General features: G+C 47.8%; 1 protein-coding gene across 1 annotated transcript in view; it reads right to left on the bottom strand.

Moving 5' to 3' along the window:
• Positions 1-24,207, bottom strand: part of CACNA2D4 (calcium voltage-gated channel auxiliary subunit alpha2delta 4) — a 125,699-nt gene that overhangs the window by 51,528 nt on the left and 49,964 nt on the right. The window contains exons 23-26 of the mRNA XM_066320233.1: positions 22,411-22,504; positions 21,305-21,400; positions 18,394-18,521; positions 14,953-15,033 (exon numbers count right to left, since the gene is read on the bottom strand). Of these exons, the coding sequence (XP_066176330.1) occupies positions 14,953-15,033; positions 18,394-18,521; positions 21,305-21,400; positions 22,411-22,504 (399 nt within the window). The remainder of the gene's footprint in view (positions 1-14,952; positions 15,034-18,393; positions 18,522-21,304; positions 21,401-22,410; positions 22,505-24,207) is intronic.

Here is a 24,207-nt window from a genome sequence, read left to right on the forward strand (position 1 = left end):
TGACCAATTTTTCTTTGTTGCTAATAATATTTTCTATATCCTGTGTCGTGGGGCTGGTGATGACCTTGCCCATCCTTTCCTTTTTTTTTTGTTTTAATTTATACGGCAGAAAGTCTGGATTTATCTCAACCCTAGACAAGGGACTGCTATGTTTAGAAACCCACCCAGGAAAGTAGAAGACAGGAAAGGGGAGAACTGAGTGTTGCTGGGAAACATGAAGGCTGCTTATGAGGAGTCCCACTGGAAAGCAAACACTATGTTTGGCAGGATGAGGACCTGTCCCTCTGCACGCAGAGCAGAGTAGCAGGGCTCTCTGGGAAGTGCTCTCCTCATGGCAGTGTTTGCACACAGGCTCTTTCTCTGTTCCCCAGCACACCTGGCAGTCAGGCTGAGCTGCTGCCCTGCCCACAGGCCCTGCAGGGCCCACGGCACCCCGAGCAGCAGGAACGGAGCTGGATACAGAACGGGATGCTGGATACAGAATGAGACCTCGAATGGCTCCTTGTGTGCCCAGCCAGCGGGTTCCTCTGCTGTGTGGGGACAGCAGTGGCTCCTGGTGTCCCTGCAGGCGTGGCTGGGCGTGGGGGGAGTCCCCCTGGATGCACCCTTTGCTCCAGGCAGCTGCTCCAATGCCACATGAAATAAAACCCCAGGAAAGGGTTTTATTTGGCTTGTAGGGCTGGCAGGGCCACCAGGAACACCCCTCCTGTTCCCCCTGCTCCCCTTCTCCACATATCCACCTGTGGGACAGGCAGGCACATCCTTTGCAGGGAACAGACAGCACCTGTAATTCCTTTATAATTTTTCTTACCGTTTGAGGGAGAGCGACAAGATTTTCTAAAATGATTGAATGGAGGTTTCTTTGGCATGAGACAGAAAATTTTTAAAGGTATATTATATTTCTGGCTTGTTGTTACAGAATAATAATAAAGAATGTATTTTCCTATGCTCCTTCTTGTTTAAATGAGATCCCTGATAGTACCATTCACTCTTTCCCTATCCCCTGCAGAAGCAAACAGGACAGGGACACAGGCAGCCAAAGGAGAAAGCCCCTCAATTCCCACAGATACATTCTTGTGTGTACACACTGTTTGAAGCTGGAGGGAATGTGCGCACAATATATCAGTGTAAGTCAGGGTGAGGCTCTAGGACTAAACACACAGCCAGCGAAGGTGAGACCCTAGATCTAGAAACATACACACACACACTGCTCCAGGGACACACCAGACAAGGGTGATTGTGTAACAAGGATAAGATACTGTGGTGATCAGCTCATTACATAAAAGTAGAAAGGGCCAAATTAATCCCTAGTGTAAGAACGCAGGAGCCAATGGAGTTATATTCAGGTCAAACTTGATTCCAAAAGCTTTTTTTTTTTTAATTAGAACATAATGTAACAAATAGGGAGCTACGGGTTCCTACATCTCCAGATTCCTGACCCTCTTGTGCAAGGTGATTTTGAAATGGATGGAAATTGCTCTCTAATCCTATTGCACCCCCAAGTGCACAAGCTGTTACCCCTAGAGCTAAAAGAGTCTCTCCACCAGCTGTTCCCTGGCTGGGTCCATCACACACAGCTAAGAAGTTTAAATTCCCCACTTGGCCACTTTCAGTGCTAAGCTGAATTCACACAATTCACCACACTGCCTTGCTGTAAGGATAAGCTCATCCTGACGCAGATGGAACCATGGAGGATGTTAAACCCCACCAGGAGCAGACCCTTGTGCCACCCTACTCACACTGCTGTGCTCAGCCACCCTGCTGTGCTCAGCCTGATCTTCAGAGAGAAACTGCGAGCAGAACGCAGCTCCTCTTAATCCGCTCACAGCTGAGGCAGCTGCTCTGTTAAAAAGGTATGTGCTGCAGGAGAATCACCATTATTGTTTAATAGCATGGTGTCTATGACACATAGTTTAATCTAATTTTGCCAGGTAGGTAGGGGAGTGCACACAGTTACTACTCAGCAGTTCATATAATACCAGAAACACAGAGCAGAAAAAAAAAGCAAAGCCAACACATTAATCTGATGATTCTAGGCTTTTTCAGTTCATGAACTATCTGGGAGTGGGCTGTAATTTTCTGCAATTTGATTTATTATAATTTGATTACTACTTGATAACTACTTGATATTGATCAATGTATTTGTCCTGCTTACATATCTACTCATGCACACAGGTAACATCCTATATAATAACCATGTAATTCTGAACATATAACAGGTAAATATATATAAAACAGAATTCCTCCTCAATATCTTGTCCATCAGCAGCCCACTCTGCTGGCTTGAAGAGTGTTTGCTAGCACTGATTGGAAGCACAGGTCAGAGGCTCAGCTTCTATCCTCTGACTAGATAGATGCAAGTCCTAGCATGGGATTTCTGAGGGCAAAAAAGACTTCCCTCCAAGAATAATGGGCAGTACAACGAGCATTCACCAATGAATGCAGTTACAGAACGAAATGTGAGTAAATAAACATTTCCTGTGTCATTCTGGGGTGCTCTCCACATGTATTGCAGCCCTGGAAACCTGGGGACAAGGCAGCATCCTCAGAGCCCTTCTCCCTTTAGAGAATGGGGAAAAAGAACCCAAGAGGGGCCAGATCAGTCTTTCCCACAGTTCTGCTGTGCTGTAGCGAAGCAGAAGCCATGTGCAGGGCACCTGGAGCCAAGGAGAAAGCAAAGCATGATGCCAATAATAACTCTGCCTGGCGAGGAGCTTCTGGGCCTGGACAACAACACGCCACTCTTTGCTTGGGGCTCCAGGCAGAGATTTGCCCCTTCACATTTGCTTTTTCTGAGTCCTGACTTGGGAATAAACTTGTTTGTTAGCACAGCTGCAGAAAATCAACTTGGAAAGGGCACTGCAGGAGTGAGGAATGCAGGTATTTCATTTGGGGGAATACACACAGATGATACCCTGCAATATTCAACCAGCTCCAGGGAAATATGCAGAGTAACAACAATGCTTTGCATTTCTATAGTGCTTGCCTTTGGCAGCTCTCTGGGAGCTTGCAAACATTAATGAATTCACAGAGGCAGAGATTCAGAGAATATAAAGGCCAGAAGGGACTTTAGATCATCCAGTCTGACCTTCTGTGTATCGCACGCTACTTGGAAATTGTGTGGAAACGAACCACAAGCATTATTTGGGGGTGGCAGAAAATGCCTTCCTGTGAAAGGCTAAAAGAGCTCAATCTGTTTAGCTTATGAAACAGAAATTGGAGAAGGTATTCTGTAGAAAGACCAACAGTGAGTATTTCTATGCAGCTATGTGGAATCTGCCAGAAAGGCATCTACCTTTGATTTGAAAAACACTCAAGAAAAGGAAAAATATTGTTTCCCTTGGTATCTTCTGACAAAATCTATTCATGCTCATTGATAGCATTCAACGCTTACTAAATCATTTGAATCTGTTTGGTTTTTCTGTCACAGTTTTTGTTATTCTCTCCCCTAGATTAAAAAAGAACAAACCTTCAGTAACCAGCAGCTGTCTCTGTGGAGGCACTTTGTGCTCTAAATCAAATAATCTCTCAGTCTTCTTTTAGGTACAATATGTAGATTGAGTTCATTAAGTCTTTCATTGACAACATTTTCTCACCTCTGGAACAACACTAGAGCCTATTGTCACACTGCTTCCAGCTTTTCCTCCTCCTTCTAGAAGTATTCTCCTCATGCACCAGTATCTGTGCTCTATATTGCAGACACTACATGACTTTTGCCATTTTTCTCTACTCCTTCCCACCAAAGAACATCTCACAGTACACTCACTAGGCTGTGTGAACATTGTTCCTGCTTTAAAGATGGAGGCAAATGTAAATGCTAGGACAAAACCCTAACAGGTAATTTTGAGGGAGGCAGATTATGGGGAAGTGGTTCTGATCCTACCTTTACAGTAGTAAAAAATTCAGTGCATTTTAAATATGAGCCTCCAGATTTATACAATTCTTGGCAAGAGAAAATCCAGCCCTTTATTTAAAAGGATGATCCTCTTCCAACATTTTCCACTTTTTCATCCACTCACAGCCTCATATGGTTATTTTTCACATATCTCTCACTGGACATAAATGTCTTGGATTTCCCAGTTATTCTTTCTCTCCCCCCCTTATTTTTGTCTTCTTGTTGACTGATATCCACCCTTTCCAATGAGTGCCTATGACCAGCTGCTTCTCAGATTCTCCCTGCTCTGGTCTACTCAACTGTCACAAAACACACCAGCCCCCACATCCCCATCTGCTTTTTAAGGGTTTGTTATCCTAAGCAGGGGTTTCTATACTCACTGTTCTTTACTTTGCAAAACCCAAAGCAATCAAGAGAAACCACAACAATGTCAAAGGCTGAGAGAGGGGTTTAGGCCAGCCCTAGCTTCTGGCCTCTCAGGTGCTGTGCTGGGGCTTTCAGCTGCATTAACAAGCGCTTTTTTTTTATTCAGTCATGACTAAAATCATGGAGTGTGTGAAGTGCAGGGTAAGAATGCCCAGCCTTGTGCCCAAGGGGAATGTTGCAGTGAATGGGAAGTTCCCTGAGTGTTTACCTTGCTAGTTGCTGGTTTTACTTCAGGGATATGGTGAGACCAAGGGCTTCAGTTGTTCCCTGGTCAAGGGACTACAGGCTAACAAAGTCTCAGCTCTTCCTATCCAAGGCACCGTCACTTTCTTACACACTTTTCAAGCTCCAGCTTAAATCTGTTGTCTTTATACCTCAGATTCTGGATAAAGCTGCATCACCCTAACAGATAGAAACCCACTTCTAGTTTTGCACCCAAAGTATTTTGCTGGCCTGTCTGTACTACATCATCTTCATATCAACATGTGCTTTGGTTTAAATGTATCCTCCAAGGCACATTCATGACAGCAATACTATCTGCTTTGCCTTTGGCTGGACACGGTTAAACAAGCTGGGTGCTCCCAGGTTCCTCTCACAGCCCGACTTCCCTTTCCTCTCATCATCTGCCCATCCTGTCTGCTCCTGTCTCGGCCTGTATTCCTTTGACCAAAACTGTAACACAGACCAGAGAGAGGTGTCACAGGGCTTTGGGTGGCAGCATCAATGTATTTTCCCACTGGGAACACCTCTCTAAGCACTAGAACAGCATTTGCTTTGTCCATAACTGCATCATGCTGTGACTCACTGTCATGCCACCACCACCTGATACAGAAGATCCCAGCATTTTTTTTCCTGAGCTTTCTCAGGATATGTTTACCACTAAGTCTATCCAGCTGCCTTTCAGCAAGGTCCTCAGGACAGATCTCAGCAGATGACAATGGTTCCCTGAATTTAATGTGGGCATCAGGGAGCAAGAGAGCTTATACTGATGATCCACACTGAGGATCCTCACTGAGACTTGGCAAAATTGGCTCAACAGTTTCCAGAAGACAAGGACTGCCTCCAGTCCTGCTTGCTGTGCTCTCTGCCAGATCTCTCAGAGTTCCCAGCTTACAGAAGATTTCTATTATTAGTTGTCAAGCATATGACCTTGTCTATCGTACTACTGAAATTCATTCTGTTTCTGGTGCTCCTGCCAAGGTCAAATAAGGCTTCCTCTACAACATCCTGGTCCTTCCCTGTACTAGCAATGCCTTCTTGTGTTGAATCCTCAGGATACTCCCTCCTTCTCACAGTTATCTGAGTCAGGGTCTCAGGTCAATATTTGCAAAGGCCAATCCCATGGGTGACCGTGGGCAGTGTAACATTTTGCTAGACTTTGACAGGTGATCTTGCTGCTGCTGTCTTCCCAGATTGCCTTCTCCCTCCCTGCCCCTTACAACTCCTCTGCCTCACTTGATCTTCTCCAGTCTAACTAATTGTTTCTTATGTGGCACCTGTCAATGCTTTACTGAAATACAGAAATGAGACCTTTGAAACTTCTTTTGCCTTCCCGGAAAACAATAATCTGAAGGAAAGATGTAGATTCGGCCTGGTGTTATCCAGCACTGATAAACTCATATTGCCTGACTCCCTTTTCCCCTAACTGCTTGGTAATAATTATAGTTCCCTTGAAGACCTCCTCTAAAGTGCTACAAACATTGCAGAGGTCACACTTAAAAGTCCAAGACCGACAAACTTACTTCTCATCCTTCTCTAATCCTAGCTGCTGAATTTTCCCTTTTGCAGACTGCATGGTGTCACCACTGTGTGCAGACTTGAAAAAAGCCCTTTGCTGTGTGTGTTTCCACACAGCTCTCCCAGGGCCAGAAAGCACCCAGGCCCAGCACTGTGAGTGCACTAATCAGCTTGAGCTGCTTATTCGCAGCACTCAGCTTGTTTCTTTCCCCAGGGATGAGATTTTTGTCCTTATCGGTAACTTGGGCACTGAGTCCTCTTTGGTTTTCACTCAGACTATGGACTCCTTGATCCCAATTTCACTCTTATTGACCAGAAGTGGCCCTACTTCTTCTTTCATATTTTTTTTAATTCTCCAAATAGCTGAAGAATATTATGCTGTTTGTTTTAACCTCCTTTGCAAGGTCTAGCTCAGCTTGATATGTAAGCAATCCTCACTTTATCCCCTCAATTCTGACCTCTAAGGGAGGGCAGGGCAGGGCTCTAGGCACGGCAGCCTTCTTTGGTATCTTGTAGAGCCAGCTTAAGCAGCTGCTTGTCATCACAGACAGATGGAGGGCAAGAGAATCAGGATCTTCACAGAAATGTGTGCTTCACACTGTCCCCAAAAGCTCAACTGCTCCCCCTCCACAATCCAGACTTTGCACTGCTGCCTGTGAAAGCGGTGCCACGGGGCAGCAGCAGAACACCCTCCACATACTGGGCAGCAGAGTGTAGAGGTGCCATCTCACCAGAATTATCTGTGATCTTGTGAGTGGGGTTTCTGTGTTCGAGTGAGAGGAAGAGAAGGAAAAGGTCTTTTGGAGGGAAAGAGATGGCAGTCAGAGTCCCATTACAAATCCTTATGATTGGGAGATTTGTGCCTTAGGTGATAGGTGGAGCAGGAGAAAAAGAATTCAGGATGAGTTTGGTGGCTAAAAGAATGTGTCTTAGGAGGAGGCTGGAGCTGTACTCAGATCTGCCAAGTTTCTGTGCTTCTCACCCTGCAAAACTTGTCTCCTTCTGCCTTGGCTGAATTTAAGCTAAACCAAGGCATTTCCTATAACCTCCTCTGCTGTGACATTTACCACCTTCATCCTCACATCTATAGACTGCTCATGTGATCCTTTTCAGCATTTTCTCAGGTGGCTTTGCTCCTCTGCTGAACTCTAGGTGCTAATAGAGCTCAGGACATCAGTTATACCTGTGCTAAGGCCACAGGCAACAGCATTTGGATAAAAGACATGGTGGGGCACTGGGGGGATAGGTGTGAGCAAGGTAATGAACTGGCCTTGCATTCACACAGAGATTTAGGTGGCGTCAGGGGTGTCAGGGCCACTTGCTTGGCTGCCTGTGGTTAAACAGGATCTTCACACAGCTTCAAATGGAAGGTCCTGCACCATTCCTGACCCTTGCACTTTGCCAGTCTCCCTAAGTGCCCAGTGCTTACTGGCAGCCCCTGCACACTCCGTCAGACCCCATGGCCACAGGGATCAATCCTGTACCTACCTGGAAAACACCACAGACAGCAGGAAGTGCAAATTGCTCTGTGGTTCTGTGTGCCCCCAGTGAGATGTGCACACACCCAGGGAGCCTAGGGATGTCACAGCACACTGCAGAGCAGCTGGTTATGTATGCACACACACACATGCACACACAAATCACCTCACACATCCCACCCACTCCCACGAACACCCTTAGGCGGGGATACACATCCCTACTGGTGCTGGGTAGGCAGGAGTTAATGGAAGAGAGGCTGGGAAGGAAATTAAAAGAAAAAAAAAAAAAGAAAAAAAAAAAGTTGAAAGCCCAGCACATGATTCTTCTCCTATCACATCTGTGAATCCTGGAGCGCAAGAGTAATTGTCTGCAATGAGTCAGACCAAAAGGCACAAGGTAATGGTTGCTATGGCAACCCGTGCACTGCTCTAATTCGGCTCAGAATTAAAATGATATCAAATAATTTGCAAGCAAAGGCAACATGGCAAAGGCGCTGGGTGCCAATCTAAAAAATCCAGCTATACGCAAGTCTCTCCTGAGTCAGTGTCAAGGGCTCTTTTTGCTTCAAGAGTGACAGCCACGGCAATCAGAGGAGCTGTCAGGGGCGGTGATGGATAACCTCAGGCGAGAAGATTTCTGCTATGCACAGGCAAGAACGGCGTCCTGGGCTGGAGCACCAGCCTGGAACAGGCTCCAGGGCTGAGGATATCCTGGGACAAATTCCTCAGCAGAGCCCAAATGGGAAAACTCATTGCTCACAATTTTTTTTTTTTTTTTTTTGTTGGGGTCCCACTGAGAAAATTCCCTGAAATGCTGGTGAGGGCAGGGCCTGGGCACAGGAACCTACCCACAGAGTCTGTGCTGAGGGCTGAGGAAGGCAGGGCTCCCTCCCTTAGAGCTTTTCCCCTGGTAGGTGGTGCAGTGTACAGAGTCAGGCACTCAGCAGAGACTACAAAGAAATATTTACTCAACAGAATTGGCTATTGTCTTTGGTTTTTCCTCAGAAAAACTGCCTCATCCCAAGGCTGTAGACAATGTCTGCACACACAGGGGGAGGCATGGGCCCCATGCTGGAGATCTTACAGCCTATGCTGACAGCACAAACACCATGGGAGAAAAGGAAATTGCTAAGGTCTAGCCAGGGTGAGCAGAATGCTATGAAAGATGCTTCACATGGATATTTTTAGCATGCTTTTGAGGTCAAAATAGACTTATTTGTCCCTCTTGTCCCTGGTTACTGTCTATGCATGGAGACATCTATGTGGAGTTCTGCAGGCAGATGTTTCTCTACCTCCTGTTCACTGACCTGGCTGGAGGATAACCAGCTCTGAAAAGGGAACCATGTGGCCCCAGCACTGATGCCAAAGCTTGACAAAAGGCAAAGGTTCTGAGACCAGAGTCAGTGCAAAACAACACAGCCACCTGACTTTTGTCTAGCTCATGGAACAGCTTGTGTGTGCCCCAGTAACACCCCAAAAAGCAGCCTGGGTGCTTACAGGTGTCCCCCAAGGCTCAGTGTGTGAGCAGAATGTAATGGGTGACAGGCAGGCAGACAGGGGCATGAAGAGTGCAAAAACACTGGTTTTGGCACACTAATGTGTCATGGGGACACTGTGACATCAGCCTGCCAAGTGTGTACCAACTGGTGACAGCCTCCAGACAGATGTCCTGAGAGCTGGAGAAGGTACAGCTGCTGGTAGCACTAAAATCAGCAGCATTTCTGCCTTCTGAGTGCCCCTAACACTTTCCATGACTCATTTCCAGGGCACGGCCCCTTCAGATGTCTCTGATTTTGTCGGAACAAATGGATGTGTGAGAAGCTGCTTTGGTTTTGGGGATTGCCAGAAGGGGCTGGCATCAGCCAGAGACCAGACATAGCAGGTGATGGGCTGAAAACGAGTTGTCCTGCTTCTTTTTATCCATCCTACCACTGCATGCTGGGGGAACCACCATTTCCATAAAGGCACATGGTGGTGCCTCGGACTCTCAGAAGTCTCTGCACTGAGACAACTTTGGCACGACTTTGGGCATGAAAAGAGGGGCAGTATTCCTTCTGAATACTGCAGCACACATTCAAGAGATCAGCCATCCTCATATTTTATATGGGTATCTTAATGCTGCTTTCTGAACCAGCCTAGTGAAATAATTTTAATTCTCCAGTTCATATGCAGCTATTTCCATGGAAAAGGTGCTTATGCTATTAGAGCTTATTTCCGTCCATTTCAACAGCTTCTCCTGATGCTACTGTCACTTTCCAGAGAGAAGGTTTTATGAAATGTTTTATCCATCCAAACAACAAAACTGTAGGAATATGGAATTGTGTGCAGATTAGCTTGAAAAGATGCCACAGCAACAGTCCTGCTGAAAAAGCCACCTGTACCTCCTGTTCCTGCTTGCTGGTAGCAGACAGCAGGTAGCCAAAATTGGAGACCAAGGGAGAGATGGAGAGACATCAAGCTGGCCAGGAATTGCTTTTCAAATGAAGAGCTTCCATCAGACTGACAGAGACTGGATTTTAACCAGAGGTAAAATGACAAAATTACTCCCCATTTCCTACTTTTCAGACTGATTGATTTCAAATACTTCTGAAAAAAAAAAATTAAATCTGCTCCTGCTGTGAGTACACAGCTTTTCTGAAAATACTGGTTTTGATAACTCAGTGTACAGAACCCTGTCTCTAAAACAGAGACAACATTTCTCTTGTCTGCCCCTGGTTCGAGCTTGCCTAGGGCTCTCCCCAAATACATCTGCATGAAATGCTGGTGCCATGGGATAATGATTTCACTGTGGTCCAATAACTCTGGTAAGAACAGCTACTTCCAATATCAACAGAGGAGAGAAGTGTTGTATAGCCCCACATCTCCCAGGTGCCCATTTGAATTGTTTTTCTTGGGCACCATGTGCATGCCCCATTGTCTGTCTGCCATCCCTGCCATGAACCCAACCCTACCTGTCCCTGCTGGGACTGGCAGCCAGCTGACAGCCCCAGAAGGTCAGGCAAAGAAAGAGACGTCATCCACAGCCCAAAGTGACAGCTGAACTCCTGCACAGATTCCAGCGGTTTCACTGAGGCTTTAAATCACTAAAAGCTTCTGTCAGCAACTCCATGTGATTTCTGCCTTGCAGCCTGAGGATCAGAAAGCCCCAGGCCACTGACTCACGGGAGGGAGCAGATGACAGTGCTATCTGGGGCAGGACATGGCTTGGGGAGAATGCCATCACCATCCTTATTTCTCATTTCCAACGCAGTTAGTGTGCATGAAAGGTACTGGACTGACATCCCAGGAGAATAGCTGCCTTCTAATTAATTATAATTAATCATCCAGGCATTACTTAATGCTTGCATAGTGCTTTGAAATGCCAAAGCACAATACAGCAGGTAGATAACACTCATTCCAAGAAACAGGTTATAGTCAAGGCAGGGTAGCCTGTGTGGCTTCCCACCAAGGAGACCACACCAACTCAGCTCACACAAGTGGACCCTGCCTTAGCTCCACCACATCCTCCAAGAAATCTGTGTGTGTACCCTGAACCCCTTGTGCACCTCTCCCAGGCTCATGGGGGAAGGAGATGGGTGGATGAAAAGGGGTGAGGACAGGGCAGGGCAAAGGACACTTCCTTTCCTTCCTGAATTTGGCCACCTCTCCACCTGAAGTGTGGAGTAGCATCTCTGATGGCCAGAGGAACAGCTCAGACTCCCCATCAGATACATTCTGGGACTTCCCACTGAGCTAACACAGACTGAAATGGGAGGAAGGAAGCCCTTGTGCTTCCCCCTCCATTCCTTCTCTCAGCCCTCCAGACTGCAACTCTCTAATCCTATCTGACGGCTCCCTCACTCCCTGACAGCAGCCATGCCTGTGTCATCTTCCTGGACATTTGATTTGACCAGTTTGCCTTACTCTGCCCTGGCTGGGGACTGCCATTCATCTGCCAGAAGAAAAGGGGCCCAGTGTTCCCTGTCACTGGCATTCTCCCCATGGGGGCTCTGGGCGTACTTCCTCCCCACGAGCACTGCTGTAAATCCTGGAGCTTAATTTTTCACTGCATGCATAGTGAACATTTCAAAGTGCTTACAAATCCCCTCAAGCACCATCAAGTCAAACAAGTGACAGTAATGATTAGTGGCAGAATGACAGGCCAGTTCATACCACCTGTTCTTTTATAGGGGCACTCAAAAAGTTGCTCTTGTTCCACTTTTACAGAAATGTAGCTGCATTTATTCAGAAACTACAAGTCTACCTTGATATTTGGCTTTCTGGGAACCAGTGCTGGGTACCAAACTTCTGGTAGTTTCACAACTAAATTACCATGGTATCAATCCTAGTAAGGGCTGATGCCATCAGAACAACAAGAACAACAATCTGCATCACATTCTGCTCTGATTGCCTCTTGTGTGCCTCCACACTCCCTCCCCTTCCTTCACCCCTCTCCTGTACCCAGGATGGTGTGGCAGCTCTGCCCAGCAGCATTTATGCTGCAGCCCCTCACAGTCCCCTAGAATCAGGATCTAGCCATTCAGGATAATTATATTACTGTGAGGGGAAATGAAGTGAGATCGACATCCTTACTCTCTAAGCTGACATCCTCAAGAAAAAATAGTATTTCTATTGGTAGTGTGATCACTAGGTATTGGCCTTTTAAAAAAAGGACTATTAATATGAAAGATTCAGATGATGAATTTTGTCACTACTGGAAACAAAGCAAATGGTAATATAGCACTTTTTTCCTCCCTGAACCCCCCAAACATGGTGTAAACTGACACCCAAGCCAGAACATAGAACCTACCTCAACAAACCCTTGCACTCCTGCTGAAGTCAGTGGAGGCTACGGCTGGGGACATGAAGGTCTCTGGAACCTTTGAGTGATAATGTTTGCCCTGATGCTATAATTTATTCCTCCCATCCCATGGATCAGAGATGGGCTGTTTTCATCAAAGAGCAAGAAACCAGGAATGAAGAACACCCACCATGTGTGAGAGTAGCAGAAGATGCTTGTAGTCAGGTCTCCTAATGTACCTGCTGGGGACAGGCACCATGGTACTTTTAGGGAACAAAAGCAACTGAAAATTAATTTCTGTGCCTCAACTTCCATGGCTGCCAGTGAGAAAACTGGTTCTGCATCATTTTCAAAAATGACAGATTTTTCACCTTATTGTTATTGTTTTAATATGATTTGTTTTCCTGTCCTCTACTGTTTCCTCTACCCCCTGCAAAGGATCCTTCACAGCATGTCCACAGTGATAGTATTCAGCATAACTGAGTGGGTGGAAATCTCCACAGGGGTTGTGGAAAGTGCTGCTGACAGAAGAGAAATGGCTCTGCCAGGGCCACATCCTCCTGCCACTTGTTCTTGCCCCTGTGTTTCCACTGAGAAGTTTCCTTCATTGTATTTAAGCTGAGTGCCAGATTGTCCTAGTTTCAGCTAAGGTAGAGTTAATTTCTTCTCAGTGGTTGTTGGAGCGCTGTGTTTTGAATTCATGATGAGAATGTTTTGGTTTTTTGCTAAGTGTTTATCCTGAGTCAAGGCTTTTTCCCTTGTCTCATGCTCTGCCTGTGAGGAAGTGAACAAAGGAAACTGGGAGGGACCAGAGCTTGGCCAGGCGACCTGAACTGACCAAAGGAACATTCTACACCATGACCAGTATAGAAACTGGGGAGAGTTACCCAAAAGAGGGACCAGTCTGGGTTTAGGAAGAGAGGTCTAGCATGGGTCAGTGGGTGCCGAGCAATTGTACCTTGCATTGCTTGTTTTTCTCTATTATTATTTTTATCATGTTCATGATCATCATAATTTACCATTATTACTGTATTTTGCTTAATTTTCAATTATTAAACTGTTCTTATTTCAAGCTGCAAGTTTTACTTTGATTCTCCTCCCCAGTCCACCAGGGTGGAGGGGTGAGAGGGAGGGTGGATGAGCAGCCTAATTTCCAGCTGGGCTTGAACAAACCACAAATGAACTGCTTGTGTGCCTCTGCTCTAATCCATAGGTCAGGAAAGGGAAGGAAAAAGATCATGAAAAACAAACTTGTTTTTTAAAAAATGTTTTCTCCTCTCAAATTAATGCTTAGAAAAATATTTCAGTGCTGTGCAGAGGTCCTTGGTGTGGTTTCAATGCTCTTTTGTTTTCTGCTGGGTATAACAGTGTCACCTGGTATCAGTTTTGGGAGTAGTTCCTATCATCCAAGCACCTCTTAATGTGAACTTTTCTGAAATCTTCTCTGTTCACAGGTGTCTCTGGGCAGACTTCATAACAATTTTCTGGCTTTGGGCATAAGAGCGAAATGTTCTATTTCATAACACTTCCTTCAGCTTAAAAGTACTTTCTCAATGTCCAGGTGATAATTAAAGAGTATCACTGTCATGTAGAACTCACTGAAATCCTGGAAATTAAGGAATGCTTCAACAGATGAAGTTAAATTGCTGTAATTTTACTGACTAGTAGTACTGAAGAACATTTCCTGTCTCCTCCCCCACCTAGGCAAATGCAGTGGCGGGCTGTGTGATCTGAAGGTATCTGCTCTATGGCCTTCTGTTGTTGGGTGTCCATTCTATCAGTCATTCCTTCCACCATGCAAGGCTCCATTAGCACTAACCATTCTTTCCTGAGGAGCTTTGCATCACAGCATATAATTACTCCATTACCTGCTCCATCAGCCTCTCCCTTTAGCCACTGTTTCCAGGCCTAAAACCATTTCCACGGAGCTACATCTTCTCTTACCCCAGTACTCCTATGCTGAGGGGTTAAATGGGATATGGTGCCAGGGTTACTGATAATGCTGGCTTGTTTTTTTAAATGGCTGCTGTGTTTTGCTGCTGAGTTCAACGTACTTCCATAAAGGCTGAAGCAATTAGTATAGAAAATGATAAATTTTCAAAAGCTTTGGGGTTCTGTTGCAAATAATGTACTTTTCCAAAAGAAGATGCAGTCTAGTGAAGGTCTGCCAAAAAAATTTAAAGCTCAGATACAACAGTAAGCTTGGCAATCTACAGGTCTGAACTGGAGTTCTAGCAACACGCTCATTCCACCAGCAGAAGTTATTTTTCATTTGAGGTAACAATGGAGATGCATAAACATGATGCTGTTCAAAAGCCAAAAGTGTTTCCTGCAAAGTTTAAACCTGTACGGACTTCTCAACCCACTCCTGCTCCAGAGAAAGGATCTCAATCCACAAATTCATCAGCACTGGAGATGGGAAGCTTCCATTCAAACAGCCCATTTCCCTTTCAGAAGCCTGTCAGCCATTCAGTACCTGTTCCATTATTCTCTGTTTAGCCTAGTTCTCAATACCACAAGCTATTGTGGCTCCTGTCACTTCCCTTGAATGACAAGCTAACAGCTCTCAGCTCCCACACTCAATGCAAGATGCAGCCATTTCATTCAAGATAAAAAGAGAAACCAGAATGTCCTACCTGCAGCAATTCCCATCTTCCCATCCACAGACACAGACACAGCCGTGCTCACTGTCACCACTTTTGGCAGGCCACCCCCCTCTGTCAAGACATAAACACCGCAGGCTTGGTTAGCTTAACCCCAGAGAGGAATAAAATGCAGCAGGAGCAGCTTGCCCACACATTTTCCCATCCAGGACAGTGTGTACATATGCCTCAACTCTGAAACATGCCAGAATTTTGAGGGCTGCGTCTTTCAAGACACAAAAGCAGCCTAATGGGATGTCGATTTTATTTTTCTCTTCTCTATGACTCATGATGAAAGCGGCATCCTCAGCACAAGGGAAGTGTCCAACTCTGGAGGGGGGGAAGGGTTTCAGTAACCTGGTCTCATGGAAGACATCCTTGCCCATGGCAAGGGATATGGAACTAAGTGATCTTTAGGGTCCCTTTCATGGACCTAAGTCTAAGTGACGTTTAAGGTCCCAAACGTTCCATGATTCTGGGATAAAATATAAAGGACGGGCCTCCTCGATTTTGGGCATGTAGAGCTTCTCTTAGGCCAGAGATCTGCTCTGCTCAATGCACCATCTAAACTCTGTGGACAGAGGAGAAGCAGGACAAGTAATTCTGACAACACTTGCACAGCAAAGTTGTCAGGAGTATGTCTAACTCTAACCCAAGCCAGGCCAGCACTAAAAACTGCAGCCACAGCACTTCCAGGTGCTTCCAGAGCGCACTCCATTTCAGAAACAAACTCTTCTGGGACTTTGTTGCCTAAACTCCCTTATGCCCCAGGGTCTCCCAATTATCCCTGAGCTGCTGCTTTAAGCATGCTGTAGGTCCTGTGACACATCTGCCAGCCCTGTGCAGATCTCTGAGCTCCCACAGGGCATTTAACATCACATGGCTGGGTAGGCTCAACCAACTGAACCCCATCTCTCTTTGTCAGTGCAGTTGTTTCAGCCTGCAACTGTCCATTTCTGTGGCAGATTCCATTTCTGTATTTTTTTAAGTGATTAGATTAGCCTCAGCTGGGGCACCTCTTTGGGAACTGCCAGGGGACAGTTTGAAGGCCAGTCCGATCCATGTAGTCTGCACCTGGTTCCCTCCTGGCCTGCTCAATGGAAATGTCTTGCTTAGACAGATGGCGGAGGGATTCTTTCCTTCCCCACAACTCTAGCATTTGTTACTACTTTTCATCATTCTAGGTGTGTACAGAGCACAATTCAGTGCCTACCACTGTTTGGTGTGGAGGCTCTCATTATTTTGTTGTTGTGTTTTAATCAAAGCCAGATTAACCTGCTCAAGTGTGTCAAAAGCAGTAAAACCTTGTGAAATAAATACACAGCTCACGTGCCTTGAGCATGATCCTGCCTTTATGGTGAACCTCAAATGTCTTGAAGTTCAAGGATGGGACAAAGAAGCAAAATACACTTAGGATCTCTAGAAAATCCCACCCAAGACATAAAAAATCTGGGTTACAAGAACAGTACTACTTTACAGGCAGAGGCTTCCCCACTGTCCTTTTATTTCTGAGACTTATGGACACTGGAAGGGGGTGCTGTGCACAAATGATTCTGATGACCTGCAGTCATTTCCTGCTGGTTTCCTCCCCAAGAGAGAGCTCTTGGGGGTTTTCCTTCTTAGATGATTAGAAGCCCATCTGCCATGAAAACCTCCTGTCACAGCAGGGGACTTGTGGAAAACATGAAAAGGGGACTTCATAATCTGACAGAATTTAATAAGAAACTGGGTGGCCTATTTTTGGCTTAAATGTGGGGCAGCCCTGCTTCATCAGATGTTGAAGAAGGGCCTGGACTCTGCTTTACAGTGAACCACTGTCTCAGAAGCACTGGGTATTATTTCCTGACCCTTTCCAGGCATATTGTGTGATCCCATAGATCAGAGTCTCTCAGAGCACAGCTGCTCATCCCTAAAGGCCAATAATCTCCCTTACAGTTTAGGGCACAAGGTCTTCAGGGCCAAGTGCTGCTTCTTACAAGGTGCCTGCAGGGTTTCCAGGTGAGTGGCATCCTGGACTTGGTTGAAACTTCTGACCCATGGCCATGTAAAACAAAGAACACTGCCAGCTACTTGTCTTCTGTCTTTATCTAAAGCCAGCTGTGACTTCTAAGAAAGCCACAGCAAGCCACAACCCCAGTGTTTAGCCAGCATGGCTACTGTGGCCTGGGTAATGGCTGCCCTAGGAAGTACCACAGGGTGTCACTGACTGGTTTTCCAATTCTATTCCAAAGAGCAGATGCCATGGCTTGTAGGGCAGTAAAACGTCGCTCCTGCCATCTCTCCACATTTGCCTTTTAAGTGAGATATAAGGGTGTTGGGGAGAGAGAGGCTTTTGTGGGTTTTGAGTATTTTCTCTTTCTATTCCTTTCCTTTTACATCCTGGTTCATCTCTTGCCTCCCAGGCTGGTTTTATTCTCTTTGCTACTTGCTTTCCCACCCACCAGACTCCCACCACTGTGCCACAAAAAGCTTTAACAGCTACAGTGCTGAGCTCTGACAGAGATGGAGAGCTAGGGGCCAGGGAGGAGCACAGAGGGGATTTCTGCCTTCTGTGGAGGAGTCTCACACGAATATTTTGTTTTGCTTGTTTGTTTTTAGGCTCTTCTGCTCTCTTCCAGCCTTTGAGAAGGTCCTGGCTGGTCCTGCATATTCACAGGAACCAACAATCCTAAGCAGGAGATATTGAAAAGGCACTCCTTGCTTTCCTCTGGTGTTTGAACTTCTTTGGTGAGCAGGAGATGCCATATTCTAGTACTAGGATTAGAAGGATGCAGGACACCAATGCTACGGAAAAGCTTTCCCCTCCACCCTTTTCCACCACCATCTTGCATAACAAACCCATCCTTTCCTGTGATGGGAAGTGGTGATGGAAAAAATGACACCCTTTGAACTGAGACTTCCTGACTGTTGGCTGGTCCCTCACCAGTGCCAGCTGTTACTGTCATCCAGCAGGGCTGATGCTGTTCCCTCCCAAGCCTGGCCACCCCTACATGTCTCATTCCTTCTGCAACACCTTTCCTGTTCCCTTCTCATGTTTCATGTGTATTACAGCCCTACAAGTACTTCGTGTTCTCCTGCCTCCCTAAACCTTTCCATCTACCCAAGCCTTGCATTTCCATTTCCATTTCCATTTCCATTTCCATTTCCATTTCCATTTCCATTTCCATTTCCATTTCCATCCTTCTCCTGCTCTATCGCCCTGCATCCCTCATTCCTGATTGCCTTCCCCACGCCTCGTAGCTCCATCTCTCAGCTGTGATCAGTATCTCGGCCATGAGCTCTGTGCCCTTCACTGCTGCGAAGGGAACGCCAAGCGGGCAGGTCTCAGCACTTCCCACTAAGCAGCGATGGAGGGACCGGGACGGGCGTGGTGTGGGATGCAGTGTGTGAAAAGCTTTTTTCTCTTTGCCTGCTCTGCGCTCAGGCTGGGGTTACCTGACTCATCTTCTGAGACAATGCTGTAGATGAAGCTGCCGGGGGGATGCTCGGCCGCCCTGCGGTACCACAGAGGGAAGTGGTCCATGGTGAAGATGCTCTCCTTGTCCTTCTGGGTCAGGAATTTCCTGCCGGGGGAGACAACACGTTGTTCGCGGCGCGGAGGAGCGGCAGCCCTCCTCGGGACAACGCAGCGGGACACCTGCGGCCGGGCTCACCGGGTCTTTCCCACGGGCGACGGCAGGCGGTGTCCCGCTGTCCCCCGCTGTCCCCCGCTGTCCCCCGCTGTCCCCCGCTGTCCCGCGCTGTCCCCCCGGGGCAGGGCCGGGCCCTCGCTCGCTGCCGAGGGGCGGCCGCGCCCCCCGCGCCCGCCGCCAGGTGCCGCTGTTGGCCCGGCCCAGGCCCCGGGCGGGCGGCGCGGCCGGGCCGCGGCTCTCAGGGCCGCGCTGGGCGGCGGGGACAGCGGGCTGGGTTACCCGGCTGGGTTACCCGGCTGGGCGGCGGGGACAGCGGGCCGGGTTACCCGGCTGGGTTACCCGGCTGGGCGGCGGGGACAGCGGGCTGGGTTACCCGGCTGGGTTACCCGGCTGGGCGGCGGGGACAGCGGGCTGGGTTACCCGGCTGGGTTACCCGGCTGGGCGGCGGGGACAGCGGGCTGGGTTACCCGGCTGGGCGGCGGGGACAGCGGGCTGGGTTACCCGGCTGGGTTACCCGGCTGGGCGGCGGGGACAGCGGGCTGGGTTACCCGGCTGGGCGGCGGGGACAGCGGGCTGGGTTACCCGGCTGGGCGGCAGGGACAGCGGGCTGGGTTACCCGGCTGGGCGGCGGGGACAGCGGGCTGGGTTACCCGGCTGGGTTACCCGGCTGGGCGGCGGGGACAGCGGGCTGGGTTACCCGGCTGGGCGGCAGGGACAGCGGGCTGGGTTACCCGGCTGGGCGGCAGGGACAGCGGGCTGGGCGGCAGAGAACCGGGCAGGGTTACCGGGCAGCATGGAAAGGTTACCGGGCAACATGACGGGGCTACTGGGCAGCGTGGCAGGGGACCGGGCAGCGCGGAAGGCAATCGGGCAGCATGGAAGAGAGCCGGGCAGGTCGATAGGACACGGGCAACATGGCAGCGAACCAGACAGGCTGGCAGTGTTACCGGGCAGCATGACAGGGTTACGGGCAATGACAGCCCGCAGGCAGCAGCGGGGTGTGGGGTGAGCGGGTGGCCGAGGGAAGCTCAGGTGCCATTCCTTACTGCAGGGACGGGGAGCAGCCGAGGAAAGGGGATTAGGCATTCTCCTACAGAAACAAACCACTCGCCCCAAGCCTAAGGGTATGCAACTGTGTATAAATCCTCATCTCCTCAGGAGATGCTCAGAGCAGAAACCTCATAGCAGCCTTCCAGTGTTTGAAGGGGGGCTACTGGGAGGCTGGACAGGGACTGTGTTAGGAACTGTAGTGATAGGGCAAGGAGAAATGGGTACAGATTGAAAGAGGGGAAATTTAGGTAAGATACTAGGAAGAAATCTTTTACTGTGAGGCCGGTGAGAAGCTGGAACAGGTTGCTGAAGGAGGCTGTGGATGCCCTAACCCTGGCAGTGTTCAAGGCCAGGTTGGGTAAGGCCTTAAGCAGCTTAGTCTAGTGGGAGGTGTCCCTCCCCAAGGCACAGTAGTAGGTCGGTCGGGAACAGATGATCTTTAAGGTCCATTCCAACCCCCTAACAATTTCTATGATTCTGTGATTCCTAGAGAGGCAGGAACTGAAGTGCTTGAGCAAAGAAGTGCTTCTGAAGGCAAGAGGACGTGTCCTGGGAGCATGGCAAGGCAGGCAGTGAGTGCTCAGGAGAGACCTCATGAAAATTAGGTCATTTGCTTCCCTGGGGGTTCATACAGCTTGCCTGGCAAATCCCTTTGTTTTCAGGCTCTTGTTTTGCTGTATATTTTGACGTAATGATAATTCCTCATTTACGATTCCTTCTTTTCAGGGCATTCCAGAAGCTCCCCCTGTGGGATATGTGGGGGTCTCTCTGCAGTGTGGTGACCGTGACTGTTTAAAGCATTGAACGCTGCTCCTGATGAGCAGTGGGGAATCAGGAATCAGCACATCAGCCTCCTGCAGCATTCAGCATTGCTCCCTTGTTGCCAGAGACTGAATTCTTCAGACTGCTTCAAACACATGAAGAGTGTCACTTTTCAGGCACAACAGAGCTTGAGTGTAGGACTCATGTTTGGGGAACTTGGGGACAGTGAAACAGCTGCCAGGAAGCTAATGACCACCACCCACATGGCCCTTTCTGTTCCATCTGCTGGTGTGCCTCTGTGACCTGTCCTTTCCTCCAGCAGCCTGCGCCAGCCTGCGTATCCAAACTGCAACAGAATGCAAACTACCCTTTCCACGTCAAAACCCTTCAGTGCACACACACTTCTGCCTTGGGGGAGAGGACAGGGGAGGGAATGGGATGTGACAGATGTCAGTCACATTGCTTAACGCCTCACTGCCGTGTGGGCAGTGTGAGAGGCAGAGCAGCATAAATCTGGAAGAGGAATTGAGACAGAAAGATCAAACACAGCCAAGCTGGAATGTCGCTGGGGCATTGGAGTGCAGAGCCTTTGCACTGCAGAATGGTCCTGGGGATATGTAGTAACTGTGGGCACTTTCTGTGTCAGCTGACTGAAGTCAGGGAATGGTTGAAGGGTTTCATTCAAAGGAATGCACTTTGGGACAGGATTTTAAGAAAAACTCAAAAGGACAAGAGGAACACAAAGGCCCCCTACCATGATTCTGTGAATCAGCAGTAATGCCATCAAGGTGTGGCTTCTTGCCATTCTTATCTCCCAAAAAGCATTTCTAAGGCTGGTGGTGATTTCTGCTGCCCCTTCAGAGACACTGACAGAAACCCCTTAATACAGTTTAGGGACTTACTTGTTGGAAATCTTCTCAGAGCCCACATACAGGGCACTCCTCATGAGCCCAGCCCGAGTGCCCAGAAACGCCATCTCAATGCCTGCCTCACTGTCCCTGTGGAACAGAAACACACAAGCAGAAACAAACAGTTGTCAGAAGAACAGCCACAGTCCCTGCCCGAGGGTGAGGACCTTTCAGACTTGAAGCCACATCTGGAGACCTGATCCCAAGTTTATTTGCAATATAACCATTTTCATTTGCAATATAACCATTTTCATTTGCAATATAACCCGTTTACACCAGGAGCGATACCGGCTCCTCCCTGCTAATGGCAACAGGTTGTTACTGGCTGACAACTGGCAGGTTTAGGACTTGTGCTCAGATTTAAACCTTTGAAGTCTGCTTATTTCAGTCTCTTTTAAGTAGGCCATAAGCTACTCTGCCCCTGTTAACTCTACTCCAGGCTACTCTCATGGGGCTGAAGTGCAGGAGAGGAACTGCAGAAGGAGAATGGCTGGATCAGGGATGCAGAGAATGGCCAGGGTAGCAGAATGTGACCAAAGACGGTATGTTGGTGTGGCTATTTAAAGCTGTGCTGATAATTGGATGTCCTAGCAGGGTTGTCACTGGCTCAGCTCCTGTTAGTGTTGTGATACAAGGAGCTGAAATGGGGACAGGAGTCCAGTGGCCATGTTTATCTGTAAGTAACACGTTGTCTGCTGAAAGAAGATCTGTGGGACAGGATACAAGACACCATAAGCAACGGGTGCCTCACTGGAAGTAATAAAATACAAAACTGTTTACTGAAGCCAAGCTGTCCACTATCTTCCTTAGGTTCAACCTGGAGCTACTACCACTAGAGAGAAGACCAAACTCCTTTTCTCCACTAGAACAACCCTCACCAAACTAAAGACTCTCCAAAGGAGGCCCAAGTTACTGCAATTCACTCCTGAGAGACATTTTTCAAGCTATTGAGCTATTTCTATCAGCTTTTTGAGCTATTTCTACAGTTTCTTGTGTACTGTGCAAAATTTTATGACTATTTCAAGTACTGCACAAACCCACAGCATCTGGAGATGCACCATCAGTGGTGTTCTATCCATGTTTATGTCTCCTACACTTACAAGGACATGTTGAGGGCTAGTGTTGTCCAGTAGGCCTCCATGGGTGCAGTGACCACTGCATCGAACAGCACTTCCTGGACCAACTCCTCATCACCTAGGGAGAAAAAGGAAGAACAAAAATCAGGAGAGAAAGACATGTCTCTCCCTAAATGTTTTAGAGAGTCCCTTGGTAAGGAGCATCTGCCTGTCCAGGACAGAGGATCAATGGGGCACAAAAAAGAGGCTCCCCATTACAGGGCAGAGAAGAGGTTCTAATGCCCTGGGTGGTAGAAAACACAGCAGCAGATGTTACAGCCCAGATCACAGAATTACAGAACCAATGAGGTTGGAAAAGACGTCTGAGATCATCGAGTCCAACCTGTGACCCAACACCACCATGTCAACCATGAGCTGCCACCTCCAGTCCTTCCTTAAACACCTCCAGGGACAGTGACTCCACCACCTGCCTGGGCAGCTGTTCCAAGAACTTATCACCCTTTGCTGTGAAGAATTTCTTCCTAATGTCCAAAACCATCAGGCCAATTTCCCTGCAAACTCTGTGGGAGGGTGGTGCCCAAAGAAGTGTGGGCAAGTGAAAGACTTTCAAATGAAGATATTCACTGGACCATCACTTGACTCATTGAACAGGCTTTCCACAGCCTTTGCCTCAAATCCCTGTCTTGGCCTTCCCTCTGGGTATCCTGTGGAGAGGATACCAGCCAACACTTTCCACTCAAGCATCTTCCTTCAAAACCACTAGAGACTTTTTTTAGTCTCTACTGTGATACTTTGCTCACTGGCTTCTCTGTTAGCCCTCCTTCTTTCCTGTGAGTCACAAAACATTTTCCTGTCCTGCTTTTCACCAGATGCTCAAGCCAGTCCAGGCTATCAGTCTAATCCATTTTAGACCGGAGCTAAGAAGAGATTAGGAAAGTTCAAGGTATCATCATGGGCTAAATGACATGCCCCAGAACCCCATTTCTTTGACCTGCTTTGTTTCTGTACTGCCCTGCTTGCACTAATCTGTGACAACATGGTGACCATCATGGTGCAGAGATGCCCCTTTCAGTGCTGTTCTAGATGGAACCACCCCACCATTTCTGTGTTTCTGGCACTGAAACTTTCCTGGATTGATGTTCCAGGTGTCCCTTAAGGTTTTAGCTCAAGTTTTCCCAAATTTCTTTGTCACAAATCTCAGGATCATTTTCTCCACAGTTGTTGTTATTCAAGCCTCAAAATCAGAGCCCACCATGAGATCTTTCTTTCTTCAGGCCCCCCATGTCTAGGATTCATGTGTTCAAATCATATTTGCTTTTCCTCTACAGCACTTCCAAGCCTGTGTATTTCTCCAAGTCATCTCTCTTGAAACTTTCCTCCTCCCTGGCCTCTTCAACTCATACATCTCCTCTTTCCAGCCTACTCCAAGGACTGCCACGAGGGGTCTGCTCACATTGTGCAAGAGAGGAAGGATTTCTGGATTACAGTTGATTTTACTTTTAAGAGATTCCCATCCTTGTGCCAAAGGTTTGTTCCTCTGATGTGCAGCATTACATGCAAAAGCTTGTTCTTAGCACAACTAAGTGGGCTGAAGGACATCCTAAAATTGCTGTAGGGAAATACCTGTGCACAGCTGCCCATCTCTGCCTCCTGGAAGAGATCCCACCCTTCAGTGGTGCTGTATCGGCTGCAGGAGAATGGGACCTGGTGCCAGGGATGAGCAGCAGGGGGAGCAAGAAAGATAATAATCCTGTAACCATTTTTTCCTCTTGGATCCGTTACCGATTGTGTTTGGAAAACAAAATTAATAATCCTTGGTCT

This window comes from Sylvia atricapilla, chromosome 5, assembly GCF_009819655.1.
Source record: "Sylvia atricapilla isolate bSylAtr1 chromosome 5, bSylAtr1.pri, whole genome shotgun sequence".
NCBI classification, from domain to species: Eukaryota; Metazoa; Chordata; class Aves; order Passeriformes; family Sylviidae; genus Sylvia; species Sylvia atricapilla.